Genomic DNA, 18,118 nt, shown 5'->3' on the forward strand with positions numbered 1-18,118 from the left:
CTCTCTCTCCACCACCCATGATTGACGGAGGTGGTGGCTATGGCGACGACCACGGCGGCATAGGGAAGACAGCTATGAAGGTAAGGAAACGACGATGATGGGACGAGGCGTTGTGGTGGTGCGACTTTGGGCCATGGAGGATGACACTGTCCCGGCGGCGACGCTCGGGGTTCGAGGATGATGATGTGGTGCGGTGATGCTTGAATAGGCGATGGCGGTGTGGGTGGGGTGGGAGACGGTGGAGTGGATGGGGTGGGTGGCCTTGGCGTCACGGATCTAGGTTTTGGAGGGTGGATCTAGGGTTTGGTGGGAAAGATCTAAAATTTTTCGATTTGATGTCTACAGTTGTCTATGACTTACTATGGATGTCTGGCGGCTAGGGTTCAAAGGAGGAGTTAGGGTTTCAAGAATATAGGATCAGAGATGTCTACGGATTACTACGATTTCCAACGGTTTGGCCGAATTTTTTTTTATTCATAATTTTTCAATATTATTTAGAAAAAAAAGGGAAAAAAAAAATAGATTTCTATAATGGTGAAAAAATACGAAAATGAAAAGGAAAAAAAAAAGTAACTTGTTTCTACGTGAAAAAAATAATAAAAAAATGTTAGATCCAAAAGTGAAAATGTTAAATGCAAAATAAAAAATGATACATGCACTTTAAATATTACTTGGTGCATTTTTCATATTTTGTGTATGGAGGGCATTTCTGGAATGAAATTTATAAAGGATGTGAAACAAAAGTTTAGTTAGACTTGTCATTTAGTTCTAATAAGTTTTGTCATCAGGGACCTATATCATAGAACCCCTAAAAGATATGATATCGAATAATTTAGTGATAAAAATTTAATTGATTTTATTTTCTAAAAAATATAAAAAAAATTAATTATCGGTATGATTTTAATTTTTTCGCACTTTGTGAGTTCGAAATTAAGTTGGTGGTTGGAGAAATAATAATTTAATTTGTTATTTTGTAAAAAGAAAAAAACCAATAAAAAATGAATTATTCATTATTATTGGGTTAAGTACAATTTACACCCGTAATGTATATTCTTTGTAACTCTTACCATCAATTCATTTTGTATTTTAAAGGGGAAAGTACAGTTTGCACTCCTGAACTGTAGATGTTGTACTAAATATCCCCGTGGACTATCAAACGTACCAAAATAACCCCTGTCATTTGAGGTCAACGTTAAAAATACTAACAGTGTCATTAAAATGTCATTTACTTGTTTGCCCCCAATTGTGGTCTTCTCCATTCTTTATTTTTCTCTCTTCTTGCCATTTTCTTCAACAGGGGATCTCGCTCTCTCTTCTTCTCCTTCTTTTCGAACCTTACCTTTAAACCGCAAGTACATATTGCTCATGAAATCATCGTCCCCTTAGGTTAATATCCTCAAAAGTCGTCGAAAACTACAAATTCTGGTTGTGTTTGAAGAGCACACGCCGCCACCAGGTTAATAAACGGAGGAAGATGAAGATGATGAATGGCCAGATTTGATGAATTTCATCGGAGGGGAGCATAATTTTAATGGGGTTCAACTACGGGGTTTCTTCAATGTAGTGACTGATGGAGTCAAATGGGATCTCGATTTTGTCTTCGGCCGGTAATAATGGTTGAGTGATGCCATGAAGTGGGATTCTACCTCCTCCGTTGTCTTTGGTTCCACCGCCGCTTCCAGTGGTGGTTTGTCGATGGTGGTGGGTGGTGGGAGAGTCTTGTGGGTAAAATCGTTGTTCCCATTTTCCTTAGCTTAATTTCTTCTTGGTTCCTCCGCCGCTTCTGGTGGTGGTTCGTTGACGGTGGTCGGTGGTGGCAGAGGAATGATGAAGGAAACATGTAATGTCACAGAGAAGGAAGATTGAAGGTCGGTTGTTTGCTTCCTCCGATTAATTTGAAGGAATTGAGGCATGATTTTAAGCCTATATTTTATTCAATCTACCTTTTTTTCTCTTTCATTATTAAAAGAAAAAAAGAAAAAAAAAATATAAATTCAAGACTACAAAAATCAGAATAAGTGCAACAATAATAAAAAAGATAAAAAATGAGAACGTCAATGTGACACATCATTATTTACTAACAGCTCGTAAACGGATGGGTCATTTTGGTACGTTTGGTAGTTCATTGATATTTAGTACAACCCCTATAGTTTAGAGGTGCAGACTGTACTTTCCCCTATTTTAAATCATAATGCCTTAAATTTTATTTTTTATTTAAAACAATAACTAAAAGAATAATTAAATTATACAACTAAAAGTATATGTTGAAAAATGCAATATTTTAAAATTTTAAAATATTATCTTGTACTGTTGGGTACATATTTAATAAATAACATCTACTTGTTATTGGACCAACTAATCGAATATATTCATATCGATAAATTTTAAGAAATCAATAGATAAATAATATTAATCTTAAGTATTTAAATTTATTTTAGTTCATTAATTTCTTAAAATATATGTGCATTCAATATTATACAATATATATTACTTTTTATTTATTTCCAATAACTTAATTTTATTTACTTTTTAGTTTTGTGATCCAATAATTATTAGATTGTTATGTTTGTTATGTTCTAAGTTTAGAATATAAAATATTTTATGTTGAGGGGGTAAGTGTTACAAATGATATTATTATTATTTTTCAATGGTGCAAAGTGTAAACAACTCCATTTCAAGGGTCCAAAGTGGGATTAAGCCTATATGTTCTAATTTTTTTTGAATAATTTTAGAATTCAATATGCCTTAAAATGAGGGAAGTGAGACTTGAAAGTAAAACCCCCTTTTGTTTATTTCGAATTCAATCCCTAAAAATGTCGGACATTCCCTCGGAGCTCTACCACAACATACTCCGGCGAGTGCCCGCCGACGCTCTCCTCCGCTTCAGGACCGTCTGCAAGGAGTGGCGCCGCCTCATCGACGATTCATCCTTCATCAGATCCCACGCCGACAACCAAATCTCCTCCACCACTCTCCTCATCAGAAACTCAAACGGCACGCGCGTCTATTCTCTATCTCTGGACTCACTCAACAACATCAACGAAGCCCACCAAGTGATCGACGTAATGTCTGAGAGGGCATTGTACTTCATAGGTCTCTATGAAATACCTTGTTTGCCGATGGCCTCGTGCAACGGTCTGATGCTCCATACCTACTACGAAATCAAAGAGGATTGGGTGCTGTTGAACCCGTTTACCCGAGAATATCACGTGTTGCCGCCCGAACCCAATTTCCAACATACACGCTTATTAGGCAACGGGCTCGGTTACGATTCTGCTTCCGACGACTACAAAGTTGTGAGGATAGACGAGCTGCTTCTCCATGGTGAAATCGAGTACCAAACTAGTGTTTATAGTCTGAAAACGGAATCTTGGAAAATAATCGCGGAATGCCCCCCGTGTGAATTTCGCATGCCGGGTCCTAGTAAGGGGGTTTATCTGAATGGGGCATTGCACTGGAGATTAAGGAACTTCGTAATTACTCTGAATCTTGAGACCGAATGTTACCACAAAGTGCCTATGCCGCCCAAATTAGGGAAGCCTTTCAAAACGCGTCTCGATTCGCTGGGGGGATGCTTGGTTCTGAGTTACTACTACAAGAAGAAGCGTATCGATGGATGGCTGATGAAAGAATGTGGAGTGGAGAAGTATTGGGTGAAGTTGTTTTCGTTAGGGGAACTAGCTAGTGTTGGTGCTAAAGGGAGACTCAGGCCTATTGCGTATATCCAGAGCAAAGGGCAGGTTTTTCTGAAGCATGATTGCGGGTTTTTTATCTTGGATATTGGGAATAATTCGGCGAAGAAGGTTACGATTGATGGGCTCCCTAAACGTTTCTCTTGTCAGATTTTCTCGGGAAGCTTTATTCCACTCGGTGATAGTTATGCCTGTGAAGTGAGAAGTAGTGTCGGAACGAAGAGGAAGAGGAAGAAGACTAGTAAAAGGTGAAACTACTTGCATTTTTTTTCTTCTTTGGATGATTGACTTCTGTTTAGCTTATTTTCCAAAATTCCAAAGTCTGTTTCTAAACTATAAAGATGTGATTTTTTTTTCTTGGTAATTATGCCAAAGGATAAGAGCCTCGGTGCGTATCATGTTTAAAAAGTTATGCCAGCTAAAATAGAAAACTGAGGCTTATGAATATGTGCAGCTTTGAATTTAGCTTACTGGGCATTGATTTAATCCTTTTGTGCAAAAAAAATGACGAGGATGTTTTGTCGTTGCAGGTCTAAGCACTCTGTAACAATCACCGATGTTTAGTAGTTGGACAACCTTGTTTTTTTTTGGTGGAAGCGAGGGATGCGTGAAAGAAGGCACTCGTAAATGCCGTTTGTCAATTAATCAACCCGCCCCTCTCCGGTTTTTTTTTGCATGGATATATATGTAAGTCTTGAAAAGGCTTCTCTAGCATTACCGCATAATATTTATGATGTTGATTTTTGCAGTTTTGGCTATGGTGGTTATGAATGGAAATGGTCTTAACAAATGGTCCAAGTTCTTGCTGATTTAAGTGCTTTCAGTGCCTAGTTTATGTGATTTTATCTTTTAACTAAAAAAATATTTCAACCATTTTATTTCTCATTTAGAGGGTGTTCGGCTAAGCTTATAAGATGATTAATTCTAAAATGAAGATGTAACAGCTTATCAGCTCTTAAAACATCTTATCAGACGTAAGAGTTTATCAGCTATTTAATAAGCTTAGCCAATCAGGCCCTTATTCACATTCTTCTTCCTAATTCACACACATGACACAACACACATTACAAGCACTTCATTCACACAATAGGGCTTGGATATTAGACTACACACACTCACACTCATATTACAGTTTCAAACTCTAAGGCTTATATTCCAACAATAAACTTGAAGAAAACTCAGAACTATAACAATAAAAATCCCGCCGATGTAATTAATGTGTCATTTCAGTGCTTTCAGTCCGACAAAGAAGCAAAAATCGGGTCATCGGGTGTTACGTTGGTAATTCACGGAAAAGTTTTGCAAACTTTGAACGGAAATTTTTATGCTTATCAACCAAAAAGGTCGACAACGATGAAGGAAGTATTACTGCGAAGGCCAAGGCCTTATTTGAGTAGTATTGTGGTAAAGATGGTAGTATTAGGTCAATGGTTCCATTTCCTTTAGATATGGGCGTTCGTTACAGGCAATTTTTCTTTTTCTTTTTGCCGATGAAGGAAATATTAGGAAAATGTAGGGGTGTTCATTCGACAAAACCGTACCGAACAGTAATGAAATTTCGGCTTCATACCGTTACCGAACTGAAATATGCGGTTCAGTACGGTAAATAACCGAATTACCGAAATTTTAGTAAAGATATTTAAAAGATTGAATCTTTTGTTTATTTCTATAGATTGTTGTAAAAAAATTACATTTTGGTACAAATATTAATATTACATATTTACATATATAAATAAAAATAAAATTTCGGTATTCGGTAACACAAATTATCGATTTTATTATAAAATTGTGGACTTTAGCACATTGAAAAATATGACTTTGACATGTGTCCTTACATGTGTAACTATTTAGAGAAATGAACAACTAGGTGTGGACATGTGTCCTTAGTGACTAAGCATTTTCTTGTGTATAAATATGAGGAAGAAAATTGTATTGTACAATACTTCTACACCTTTAATGAAAGAATATCTTTTGCTCTAGAATTTCTACATTGTGTCTCTATTTTTTCCACCAACACAAATACACAATTATATTTCTATTTAATTTGCCATAGTGGGAATTTCATCATGCATTTCTTAAACCATAACCACCTATTGCAAATGAGTAATATTATATCTCTATTGAATTCAATTTCGTATAACCGATAAAACAAGCTAATGTGAATTATTTCACAACACGTTATCAGCATGAGGTTCTGCTAAAAAAAAGATAGGTTATGTAAGTTTGTTTATGTTATGTTATTTTATTTGATAAAATCCAGATCCTCGATATCAAACGGTGAAGGGAATAATACGGTATTTATACGCCACCGATTTTCGGAGGAAATGAATGATATATATCTATAATTATGTGCATGTTAATTTATGGGAAAAAAAAAGGTTATTATCTCTCGCCTCGTCTATGAATTTTCAACTTACATTACATGATTTTGATTTTGTAAATTTAGAAACTTGTAATTAGCATGTGCAAGTTTCAATTTATTTATTTAATAATCTTGTTTAAATTAGCAAAAGGAAATGGGCTGATTTAGATAATGAGAAATGAAAATGCCTCCGTCTCATAGGAGTCCAAATTAAGAGTCGATTTAAAGTCTATGATAATTACTCCGAACATAATATTCGTAGAGATGGTGGACGTCGTAGTCCCCAATAATGGCCGATATAGAAGCCATAAATATAACACCGGGTGTGATGCCCGTAGAGTTACTAAAACTTGTGATTCCCCTAAAAGGCCAATGAGACTATTAAAATAAAAATAATTGGGTGCGGTACACATATAAACGATGGACATTTTTGTTAAGGGTCTATTGATGAAAGGTCATAATAAAATTAAATATGGGGTTAGACCTACAACGACGATGTGAAAGATAGTCCTCGTCAAGATGTTCTTAAATTGACCAGAGTGGATGCAAATATTTCCGCCGTGATAATCATCTGGTTAAAATTAATTAAATCTCATGAGTTTATTGCCTACAAAATATATTTTGGCCTATGAGTAAAGGTTATATATTTGAGATCATGCATGATAATATTCTTAATGGTTACGATATAACTCTCTCGATGAAACGGTTTTCGAGATTGAATTTATTTATTAATGAACATACCTCCCTCGGACGATATATACCCGAGGTTGAGCCTATAATATTTTTCTCGAGATAAATATAAATGATGTCAAATTTAAATACTTCTCTCGGATGATTTATCCCCGAGATTGAGCTAATTTCTAAGATAAAATTTATATATCTCTCTCGGACGAAATATCTCCGGGAGCGAGCATATAATATCTCATTCAAACGATACATTCCTGAGGTCGAGCTTAATAATATATTCCCCAAATAAAAATTTACGACTCTCTAGCTCGGACGATTTATTCCCGAAATAATACTCCCTTGGAAGAACTATTCCCAAGGTCGAGCTTATACACCCCCGATGATATTGGTAATATTTCAAAGTTAATTCGATATGTCTACTAATTGTGTAACATGTACATATCTCTCTCGGATGTTAAATTCTCGGGATCAAGTTTGCAAAACTCCCTCGAACGAGAAATTCTCGAGGTTGAAATTGTATATCTCCCTTGGATCTTAAATACCCAAAATTGAGTTAGTATTTTATGGACATATTATTTAATATGGCGATGTACAAGTGAAACACAAACATAATAGACTATTGTCTATATATTATAATTTCAAACTTTGAAATTGAGTTATATATCTTTCTCGGACTGATTCCCGAAATTAAGATAAACTACATATCCCCCTCGGGTGACATATTCACGAGGTCGAATTTTAGAATTCTCTTTCAGATGAAATATTCCTGAAGTAGAGTTTGCATATTTCCCCTGAAATATATATATTCCCGAGGTTGAGTTTAAATATCTCCTCGGACGATGTATTAGTTTAATTGGCAATTTAATATTCTAAATTTTATTGAGTGTGATATTGCCCAAAGCACAAAGTAAAACTAAATTACTTTCCGTATAGACTATGGCTCTGGGAATAAACAATTGTTCTTAAAATACATAAGCTCTTGTATTGTATTGTGTCCAAATTCGAATTTTCAATTCATACACCACCATGTCATATAAACTGGTTAATCCTGAAATATTCAGGTTTTGGCATGTTGATATGGGGACGCCCATAAAATATTACGGTGCCTTGAATTAAAGAATATACTACGGACATTCTTACGATATAAGGATCCTTATGTCCGAAGAAAATTTATGTAATTTATATTAAATTGAGATCTCGTTATATAACCTTTAGTGCAAAATGGTTGATAATATTTATGGACCAATACAACCTTTCAAGTGGACCAATATCTTAAAATTTATGATTTTGTGAGAAACATCTTATAGATGGTCTCGCGTGTGTTTATTATGTACGTGCAATACGATTTTGCACGTTTTTTTGCACAAGTTACTATACCCCGGGCATATGAGAATGGATAGTGCCGGAGAAACTCGATCAAAACAATTTTGATAAGATTGTGCAGTACATGGGATAAATATACTCAGTACCTTGTAGCACACGCTCACACTCATATGGATTAATGAATCCACTGAATAAACAGGCCATCATAAACATGCTCCAGAAAATTCTGTAGAGCTTAATCTCTCAAAAAAACGCAATTATATTGTTTTGAGATGATTATGCCACTGAACCACGTTACAATAGAATGTTGGCAGAGCCGAGTTTGGCCTAAATGCGAGAAAGCGATTAAATCGGAACTGACTTTCCTAGAAAAACGAAATAAATACGGACTAATGGTACCAACTCCGAACAATATAAATTCCCTGGATATAAATGGGGTTTTGTTCGTTACAGGAATAATGACAACAAAATTGTACAATATAATGTCGGCCTTATAACTCAAGGATTCTCCCAATGATATGGAATTAATTATGATCAGATTGTATTCAATGGTAATGAATACAATCATTTTTCGTTTTCTAGGGTTGTCTATGAGGGAATGGACATACGTCTAACATACATTCTAATGTTATCTTCATGGTTCACTGAATTTTGATATTTATACTCCCGTGGATTTAAAATGTGAAGTGATGATATGTTGCACTCTTTTTCTCTTTTGTTCGATTTTTTCCCACAGGGTTTTTTTGACATAAGGTTTTTAACGAGGCAACTTATGAATCTTTTAAATAGCCTATTTTGGGGGCCTATATTATTTGTTTCAGGGGGAGCACATAATGCTATGATGTGTTGTATCTGTTTTCCCTTTTGACTGTTTTTTTACCCATAGGGTTTTCCAGCTCAAGGTTTTTAATGAAACAACCTACAAATTGATTGATAGCCCATATTGGGGGCTTATATTGCTCATTTCAGGGGGGGGGGGGGGGGGGGGGGGGGGGGGGGGGGGGGGGGGGCAATAGTGCACTGCACTCTTGAAAAATTTCGATTTTATCGATTTTATTATAAAATTTCGGTATTCGGTAACACAAATTATCGATTTTATTATAAAATTGTGGACTTTAGCACATTGAAAAATATGACTTTGACATGTGTAACTATTTAGAGAAATGAACAACTAGGTGTGGACATGTGTCCTTAGTGACTAAGCATTTTCTTGTGTATAAATATGAGGAAGAAAATTATATTGTACAATACTTCTACACCTTTAATGAAAGAATATCTTTTGCTCTAGAATTTCTGCATTGTGTTGCTATTTTTTCCACCAACACAAATACACAATTATATTTCTATTATATATTTCAATTTAATTTGCCATAGTGGGAATTTCATCATGCATTTCTTAAACCATAACCACCTATTGCAAATGAGTAATATTATATCTCTATTGAATTCAATTTCGTATAATCGATAAAACAAGCTAATGTGAATTATTTCACAACAAATTTGGTATTATGCACATACTGAATTTTCGGTTCGGTATTCCGCACGCACCGAATTTTCGGTTTGATTGATTCGGTGAGTTTACTGACAGGATGAACACCCCTAGGAAAATGTACGTCATTAGAATATTTTGTAGGTAAATGTATATCATTAGAATTATTTATAACCTTTTTTTTCATTCATATTGAGTTTTGACATTTCTTTTCATCCTTAGTAATATTTCAAAACTAATGTTCATGATCAACGAGTTGTTAACCCGAAAAAAGAAAGAAAGAAAGAAAATCGGAATGGACCCATAAGTTGATGTTTTAATTAAGGTAGTGTTTGCAAAATATTTTGCCTCACAATCACAATCAGTTTTTTAATGTTTGCAAGTTTGCAACACTAGTTTTTGCTTCGATTGACTTAGAAAGATGACGACAAGTTATACAATATTCATAACGTTTCCATTTCTCATCTGATTGAGTTGATTCAAAATAGTTGTAAAGCTTACAAATTGACCTACAGTGTCAACATTTCAAATTAAAATTATTACAAACAACAACTATAAAACAAATTTCGTGATTTATTTGGATTATAACTTTATTATAAAATTTGGAGTTTTCGAGATTTCTTATGTATCATGCTCTAAGATCAATTAGAATAATTCAAACTAAGATGGGGTATTTTTGTCCATTAATTAAGGTTCGTTAATATCTTTATAACAAACAAATATACTAGTAATCAGTGGAATTCAATCCCTAAAAAATGTCGCAGAACTCGTTCATGAAATACTCCGACTGCCCGCCGATTCTCTCCTGCGGTTCCGGGCCGTCTGCAAGGGATGGCGCCGCCGCATCGACGATCCATCATTCATCAGAGCCCACACCAACAACCAAAACCCCTCCACCACTCTCATCATCACAAACCCAATGGGTACCTGCCTCTATTCCTTAGAACTGGACTCCCTCAACTCCAAAGATGCCCACCAAGTGATCGGCGTAATGCCTGTGAAAACATTGCACCGCATCCTCTAATACCGGCTTCGCCGGTAGCCTCGTGCAACGGTCTGTTGTTCCTCTCCTACTACGGCTTCCAAAAAACATGGGTTGTGTGGAACCCTTTAACACAAGAGTTCCACGAGTTGCCGAAATTTAGCTATCGGGCTTGGCTATGATTCTGCTTCTGATGACTACAAAGTTGTGAGGGTAGATGATCTGCCTATGCGCCAAACTTATGTTTATAGTCTAAAAATGGAATCTTGGAGAATGATCAAGGAATCGCCCCCTCGCGACTTTCCCATGCCGAATCAAAGTATGGGGGTTTATCTGAATGGGGCATTGCATTGGAGATCACGGGATTTCGTAATTGCTCTGAATCTTGAAATCGAACATTACTACCAAATGCATCTGCCCTTACCCACCGGACAAGTCGAACCTTCCGGAACGCATCTAGATGCGTTGGGTGGGTGCTTGGTTACTACTACACGATGGACCGAATGGATGTATGGGTGATGAAAGATTATGGAGTGGCGAAATCGTGGGTCAAGTTGTTTTCGTTTGGGGGACTAGGTAGTATTATTGGTGTGGGGAGCGTTAGGCCTATTGCTTATTTCAAGAACAAAGGTCTCGTTTTTCTTCAGCATGGTGATGAGTTTTTTCGGTTGGATATTGAGAAAAAATCTGCGAAAAAGGTTACCGTTGGTGGGCTCCCGGACAATTTCTCTTCTCAAATTTTCTCGGGAAGCCTTTTTCGACTCGATGGGAATCGTGCTTTTGTAGTTAAGATGAACAAGAAGAGGCCGAAGAAGGATAATACCAGGTGAAACTACTCAACCTAGCCTCTTTGTTTCCCCTCTTTGGATGATTTGTAGAGTGATTGGATTTTAAGTTTGCGGGGGCTGAATGCATTAAAAGTTTTATGAAGGGGAAACAATAATACTAGTTATACACGATTTCTTTTTTAATTTTTACATAAAAAATAGGGATTCGAGAATTGCTAGGGGCCATGGCCCCCTATGGCCATATGCCGGTTCAGCTACTGACTATATACCAAAACACTCGAACAAAAACAGTATATTACATACAAAAAAGAAATCACAAATAAATATATATAAAGCTACATAATTATTAATTTGGTCCTTATTTTCTTCATCTGCAATACTAGTTGTTGATAATGGACAAAGACACGAGACAGAATGACCTAATCTATATGAACTGGATATATACATATATATATATATATATATATATATATATATATATATATGCTAATGATTCGAATGATGAAATGCGGTGAGAAAAATAGAGAGTTATGCCTTATGAACATGTTGGCTTTTAGCTTATTTCTCGATCATACACAGGTATGTGATAAATGACAGATGATGTTTTATCGTTGCAGGTATAAGCACTTTGTAACAATCACTGATGTTAACTGCTATGGACAAGTTGTTTTTGGTGGAAGCAATGGATGAAAGAAAAATGCTTCGGAAATGCCTCGTGTCGATCTTTCCTCGCTTCTTTTGCATGGATAAATATGTTAAGTTGTGGGAGTGATCTTAACAAATGTTTGCAAGTTCAGTGCTTTAATTTACGAGTTTATTTATATCAAATAATCACTAGCAACTGTTTGGTGAATTGAAAAACGAGATTTTTCTGGTTTTGATGATGGTTAAGAAAATATGCAGTAATCAAACGATTGCTGAATTTCATTTGTGAACTTTGCGAGACGCACCCTGTACCGGAAGTCGTATTTGCAGTAATCATGTGTAGCATCTAACTCTCCCCATGAACTTTGAAAACCATCAAAACAATCCCCTAAACCACGGCTGGGCATGGGTCGTTATATCAGCCAACCGATCCACTTTCGAGCCAACCGATCCACTTTCGACTTGCTTCTTTCGGCCGATAATTTTAACCGACGCATATATAAATGGGTCGGTTGGTGGTTTCAGTTTACTCAAAAGTTGGTTGGCCGATATTATCGACCTACCAGTTTTTTTAATTATTTTTTTTATTATAAATATTTATTTGTAATTTTTATTTTTTTAATATTAAACTAAGATATAAAAGACTTAAAACTCAAAAACTCAAAACACAAATTTATAAACCTCTTTTTACTATTTCTATTTTATAATTCTTATTTCATGTCATTATATATTTACTTATTGTAAAATTTTAATTAAAAAAAAAAAACTCGTAATTTTAAAGTTTAGATTTTTGCAACATAAGTTTTACCAAAATTTTTAATATCTTTTGAATTTTTTTATAAAAACATCTTATTATTGTAGAAAAAAAAAACAATAAATAGATGGCCGATAATACCAACCACCCATTGTTTATTCGACAAAGTCGGTTGTCAACCATTATTCGACCCATAATGGTCGGACCGATAATGATTTTCAATTTTCAGCAAAATCGGGTGGTCGGGTCGGGGTAGATAATTGGCCGATAATTACCCGACCCATACCCAACCCTACCCTAAAGTATAAGCACTATATAAAATCCCAATATTATTTTTTGGATTCAATTTGGCCTATATTTTGTGTTATTCTAATTTCATATTCTTTTATTAAAGGGTATATTTGTTCTTTTACCTCAGTCAACGACTAAAAATACAATGGGTCAAATGTGTTATTAAAAAAACCACAGAGGGATTTTTTGCTAGTTTATTTATTACAAGGGTTTTTGCATTATTTCGAAATTATAGAGACGTGCTTTTTACAGTTTACTCTACCTTTTGAGCATCATTTGTTGCAGCAAACATTTCTACCGATAAATTGCTGAGGCTTTTTTTTTTTTCCGGTTTCTTTTTTAAGAAGAATGGGGGTGGGGTTTGGACTGGACCTTCAACCTGTCTATAGAGTAAAAATCAATGAGTACATAAAGAGTTTCTGACAATATATTATACCCAAAAATGGCTAGAAATAGCTGATACGATCTCTTGAGTATCATAAGATTTCTTTACTGAACGTAAGAAAACTCTCCTTTATTATTTCTCTTCATTATAAAACCCTAGCACAAGACGACTATTTAAAGAGAATAAAACCCTAGAATCCTAATCTAACTAGGAAAGATAATTACCTATACTAATAAAATACTAAATAATCTCCTAACCACTACTAACTCACGGCAATATCTATATCTAAATATACTATTCTAATTAATTAATAATTAAATATTAACTAAACAAATAATTAAATAATAAATTAAATAATATATCCCAACATTCCACCCCGCTTGAAATGAATCTTGTCCTCAAGGTTCGTCTTGCGTTTCCATCTATGCTTGATGCCATCAAATTTCTTCAAAAAGGATTTGCTCCCATGTAGGATGCTGAGAACAGGAATCTCAAGCAATTGATCAACTCCTTCATCACATGTCTCCACAATCGTTGACTTTTTAACATATTGTTTGTTATTGTCAAACAATTCATTAAACGTCATCAAGGAGATATTTGGCACTTTTAGTGATACATCAATCGTCTCAATAGCATTGTTAGATTTCTTAATCTCCTTCAAAATCGTCAATAGTCCTTCGTCTTCTTTCCTTTGAACATCATGGAAATCTTCCAATATCCATCGTAGCTCTTCGTTCTCCTCCTTTGTTAATTCCTCGTCTTCGTCCCAAATTACTTCTACCGAATCCGGTAATTCTTCTTTTGGCGAAATCACAAAAAATCGGGGCTCTTCGACAAAATCATCGTTGTCCTCTTCCTCTCCCTCCGGCGACAGGCTCGGCAACGACGGTGGTGATGGTAGCGGTGGCGTTGGCAGTGATGGGCGGCGGTCCCTTCGTCTTTTGTGTTGGCGTTGACGTCGTCCTTGACTTTGTTCGAGCAATTTCTGAAAATTAATCCGTAATTTCTCTACGGATTTTTCCAATCGCTCCAACCGTCTTGTTTCTGACATCATGATTTTCATAAAGTTTTGATGTGATCTCAACTTTGCTCCAGCGTAGCTTTGATGTAATCGCTGCCTTGCTAACGAAGCGTTGGTGTTAATCGCAACTTCGCTCTGATACCAATTGATACGATCTCTTGAGTATCATAAGATTTCTTTACTGAACGTAAGAAAACTCTTCTTTATTATTTCTCTTCATTATAAAACCCTAGCACAAGACGACTATTTAAAGAGAATAAAACCCTAGAATCCTAATCTAACTAGGAAAGATAATTACCTATACTAATAAAATACTAAATAATCTCCTAACCACTACTAACTAAGAGCCTGTTTGGCTAAGCTTATAAGCTCCTAAAAACATCTTATAAGATGTTTAGGAGCTTATAAGTCGTTAAAATGTGTTTGGTAAAGAAATTACAAAAGATCTTATTTTTTCCAAAAATAAGCTGTTAGGGAGCTTATAAGATGTTTTTAAAAAAGTACCTCTACCCCACCTTTTTTCTTTAAGATCTTATTTGCTTCTTTACTAAAACACTTAAAATACAAAATTACCCTCAAATACTTTATTATATTACATGAATACTAATAATATTTATATTTTATTAACACAACGTATTCTTGTAATCATGATTAATAACTAGTTAAATATAATTATCGTAATTATCATAATAATTGTAAAAAAAATTATTCTCTATTTATATTTTATATGTATATAAAAATACACAAATATTCTTATTATCTCCATAATAAATTATATTTCTTTCATCTATAAAAAAAATTATATTTATTTTACAACTTTTATTTTATATTATTATTATTTGAAAAAATAATTTGTAAATATTATAATAATATTTTAGGAACAAAAGTATTTGAGTCAAATAAGTTTAACAATTATACTAATAAGTTTAACAATTATACTAACGTCATGTACTTTTTTGTCATTATAGCAATAAACAGACCTTTTATTTCCAAACACCTGAACAACTTATAAAAACAAAAAGTAACTTATAAGCTACATATCCAAACACCTTAAAAAATAATTTTTAAAATAAGATCTAACAGCTTATCAGCTCCTAAAACATCTTATCAGATGTAGGAGCTTATAAGATGTTTTAAATAAGCTTAGCCAAACGGGCTCTAACTCACGGCAATATCTATATCTAAATATACTATTCTAATTAATTAATAATTAAATATTAACTAAACAAATAATTAAATAATAAATTAAATAATATATCCCAACAATAGCATCTGCCAAAAAAAAAACTGTAAAAAATAGAATAACATGGGTAAAACAGGCGGTCCAAATTAATGATAAGAGAGAGCAAAGTGGTCATATAAAGCCTGAAAAAATCGAGAGTCAATTCACATCACCACAACAATTGAGACCACTTACCACCAAAGATGGACGGAACAGGTATAGCGGCTGCAAAAATTATGGCAACAAGCAGCAACCAAACAACTCCAAATCGGCCCAACCAGCCTATAACCACTCCATCGTGGCCAATATAGAATAAACGATAACCTGTATAATGTGAAAAACTACTAAAAATAGACACTGCTGAAAATGAAAAAGCGTGAAAATCATGATACGTATATAGAAGAGTGACATCGAAAGGATGGATACACAAACTGGTCCACTCGAATCATCTGCTGATTAGTCCGAGGGCGCTCCGCTGCAGCGAAAGTACAAGCCGAATCGGTCTAAATACCGCGAAATTGATGGGTTGACATTTGCAGCATCAAATTTCTTTGCAACAAAGTCACCGGTAATGGCAAACTCCTACAAAAATCGCAATTGATTGTCATTCTTCTTCATCATCCTCCCAGTCCAATAACTTACCCCCACCACACCATTTACGTTTCTACTCAAAACCCTAATCCCCAATTTCTCTAACAATGTTGGACATCCCCAGAGATTTATATATGTGTATATACTTTTAGGTGTTGCTCTTGATTTTTTAGCTTTTGACTGATCCGAATCTTTATTATCCTCAAGTGTCGGAAATAGTACATATGTACCAGACGAACAGTGCTAAGTACGAGGAAATTGCTCGGAGCTAGACCAAAAGTACGCGGCGGGTTAGTACAATTGTGGGTACGGTCGCATTGTAAAATTCCATATGGGTTGTTCTTTTTGTTCTTGTATAAGTTGAGGTTAAAATTGATGATGGCAAATGAAGTTAAATGATTTTAGTGGAAGAGAAAAGGGATAATTAGTGAGAACCCCCACATCATTTACATATATTAGGGTGGATATATTCTCATTTTCATAATTAGTGAGACCCCCCCTATTAATATTTTCATTTAGAATAAATATAAATCTTTAGTTTTATGTCTATATTACCCTTTTACCATATTACAACATCAAACCCTATTTCTCTAATTCTTCTTCCATTTTTTATTTACAAGCCGCCACGCCTCTCTGTCGTTCTCTCCCCTGCGCCACTGCTACTCATCTCCACCAAGCCGCCTCTCCACTTCCATTGTTTCTCAACTTTTCCCCAACGTCGCTTCACGATCTTCCTTGTTTCCACTCGTCTATATATCTTCGTCTCTGATCCACAAATCGCCGCAATCAATCCCCCTTCTAAATTGTCTGCACATCCGCCGGTGGAGACGACACGCAATCAGCGATGACTCGCCGGAGTATATGGCGGCGGCGACGCATATACTGTTGGTTGTTATTGAGTAATTAGTAGCCTTCTGGTTTGCTCTTCTATGCTTCGTGGGTATGTATTTAATTATTAATTAGTTTTGATGGATTTAATTTATTTAAATACATATATAATTTGAAGGACTCATATACATTTGGATTATTTTAGACTGAGAAGTATTGATTCCAGAATCAACTATTTGATCCCATAATCAACTATTTGTGATGAATGTCCCTAATTTAGTTTTATGTCTAATACCTTGGATTAGATGTATAACACATAGAAGGTATGCATAATGGAAGGGAGTGGCAATGGATGCTTATTCGCTTTTGTTTTGCAATGGATTGATTTTTTAGATTTATGTCGTGTTGAAGAATCCAGGACGATGGTGAATTGAAGAAGATAGTGTTTATGTAGTTGTATCTGCTCTAATTTATAGTAGTTTTGCTGAAATTATGGTTATATTTTTGTTGTTGATTACGATGTAGCTGTAGTTGTTTTTGTTAATTTTATAGTTGTTTTACTTGGTGGTTTACATAGTTGTATTTTTTGTTTTCGCAGGTAATTTTGTGTTGTTTCGTTGGATTGGTTAAATCCATAAGAGACATGATTTATGAAGAATTGTGCTGTGTTGAATAGACGGGGGATGAACAAGGTGAATTGGAGAAGATCGTATTTTATTGTAGTTGTATTTGCTTGATTTTATAGTAGTTTTGTTGGAATCGAGGGTGTTTACTTTGTAGTTTCAAATCCTTTGTAGTTGTTTTTGATAATTTTATAGTTGTTTTAAAAAATTTGGAGAAGATCGCATTTTTTTGTAGTTGTATTTGCTTGATTTTATAGTAGTTTTGTTGGAATCAAGGGTGTTTACTTTGTAGTTTCAATTCCTTTGTAGTTGTTTTCGATAATTTTATAGTTGTTTTAAAAAATTTGTAGTTGGTTTCGAGAATTTTATAGTTGATTATGAAACAAAAAAATAGTTGTTTTAGTAATTTTGCAGTTCACTTCAATTATTGGTAAA

The 18,118-nt window shown here is 34.8% G+C and overlaps 2 protein-coding genes and 1 long non-coding RNA gene across 3 annotated transcripts; all 3 read left to right on the plus strand.

The window, feature by feature from the left end:
• Positions 1-2,695: 2,695 nt before the first annotated feature.
• Positions 2,696-4,482, plus strand: LOC105971505 (F-box protein CPR1). Its single transcript, XM_088824377.1, has 2 exons — positions 2,696-3,940; positions 4,223-4,482. The coding sequence occupies exons 1-2, from the start codon at positions 2,751-2,753 to the stop codon at positions 4,254-4,256; spliced, it is 1,224 nt and encodes a 407-aa protein (XP_088680503.1). The 5' UTR covers positions 2,696-2,750; the 3' UTR covers positions 4,257-4,482.
• A 6,419-nt stretch (positions 4,483-10,901) lies between these two features.
• Positions 10,902-12,125, plus strand: LOC148767665 (F-box protein CPR1-like). The gene is made up of 2 exons (XM_088824895.1): positions 10,902-11,361; positions 11,941-12,125. The coding sequence occupies exons 1-2, from the start codon at positions 11,030-11,032 to the stop codon at positions 12,011-12,013; spliced, it is 405 nt and encodes a 134-aa protein (XP_088681021.1). The 5' UTR covers positions 10,902-11,029; the 3' UTR covers positions 12,014-12,125.
• A 4,243-nt stretch (positions 12,126-16,368) lies between these two features.
• On the plus strand, positions 16,369-18,118 carry LOC148767666 (uncharacterized). Its single transcript, XR_016034064.1, has 2 exons — positions 16,369-17,172; positions 17,659-18,118. It is a non-coding gene; the product is annotated as an uncharacterized LOC148767666 (long non-coding RNA).

Source organism: Erythranthe guttata, chromosome 10, assembly GCF_056151865.1.
Source record: "Erythranthe guttata isolate IM_541 chromosome 10, IM_541, whole genome shotgun sequence".
Lineage (NCBI taxonomy): Eukaryota > Viridiplantae > Streptophyta > Magnoliopsida > Lamiales > Phrymaceae > Erythranthe > Erythranthe guttata.

Bases quoted from the DNA above. Each gene is read 5' to 3' on its own strand.
- LOC105971505 (XM_088824377.1), top strand. From the start codon at position 2,751: ATGAGGGAAGTGAGACTTGAAAGTAAAACCCCCTTTTGTTTATTTCGA. The intron at 3,941-4,222 runs GTGAAACTACTT...TTGTCGTTGCAG, and splicing joins AGGAAGAAGACTAGTAAAAG to GTCTAAGCACTCTGTAACAA.
- LOC148767665 (XM_088824895.1), top strand. From the start codon at position 11,030: ATGGACCGAATGGATGTATGGGTGATGAAAGATTATGGAGTGGCGAAA. The intron at 11,362-11,940 runs GTGAAACTACTC...TTATCGTTGCAG, and splicing joins CCGAAGAAGGATAATACCAG to GTATAAGCACTTTGTAACAA.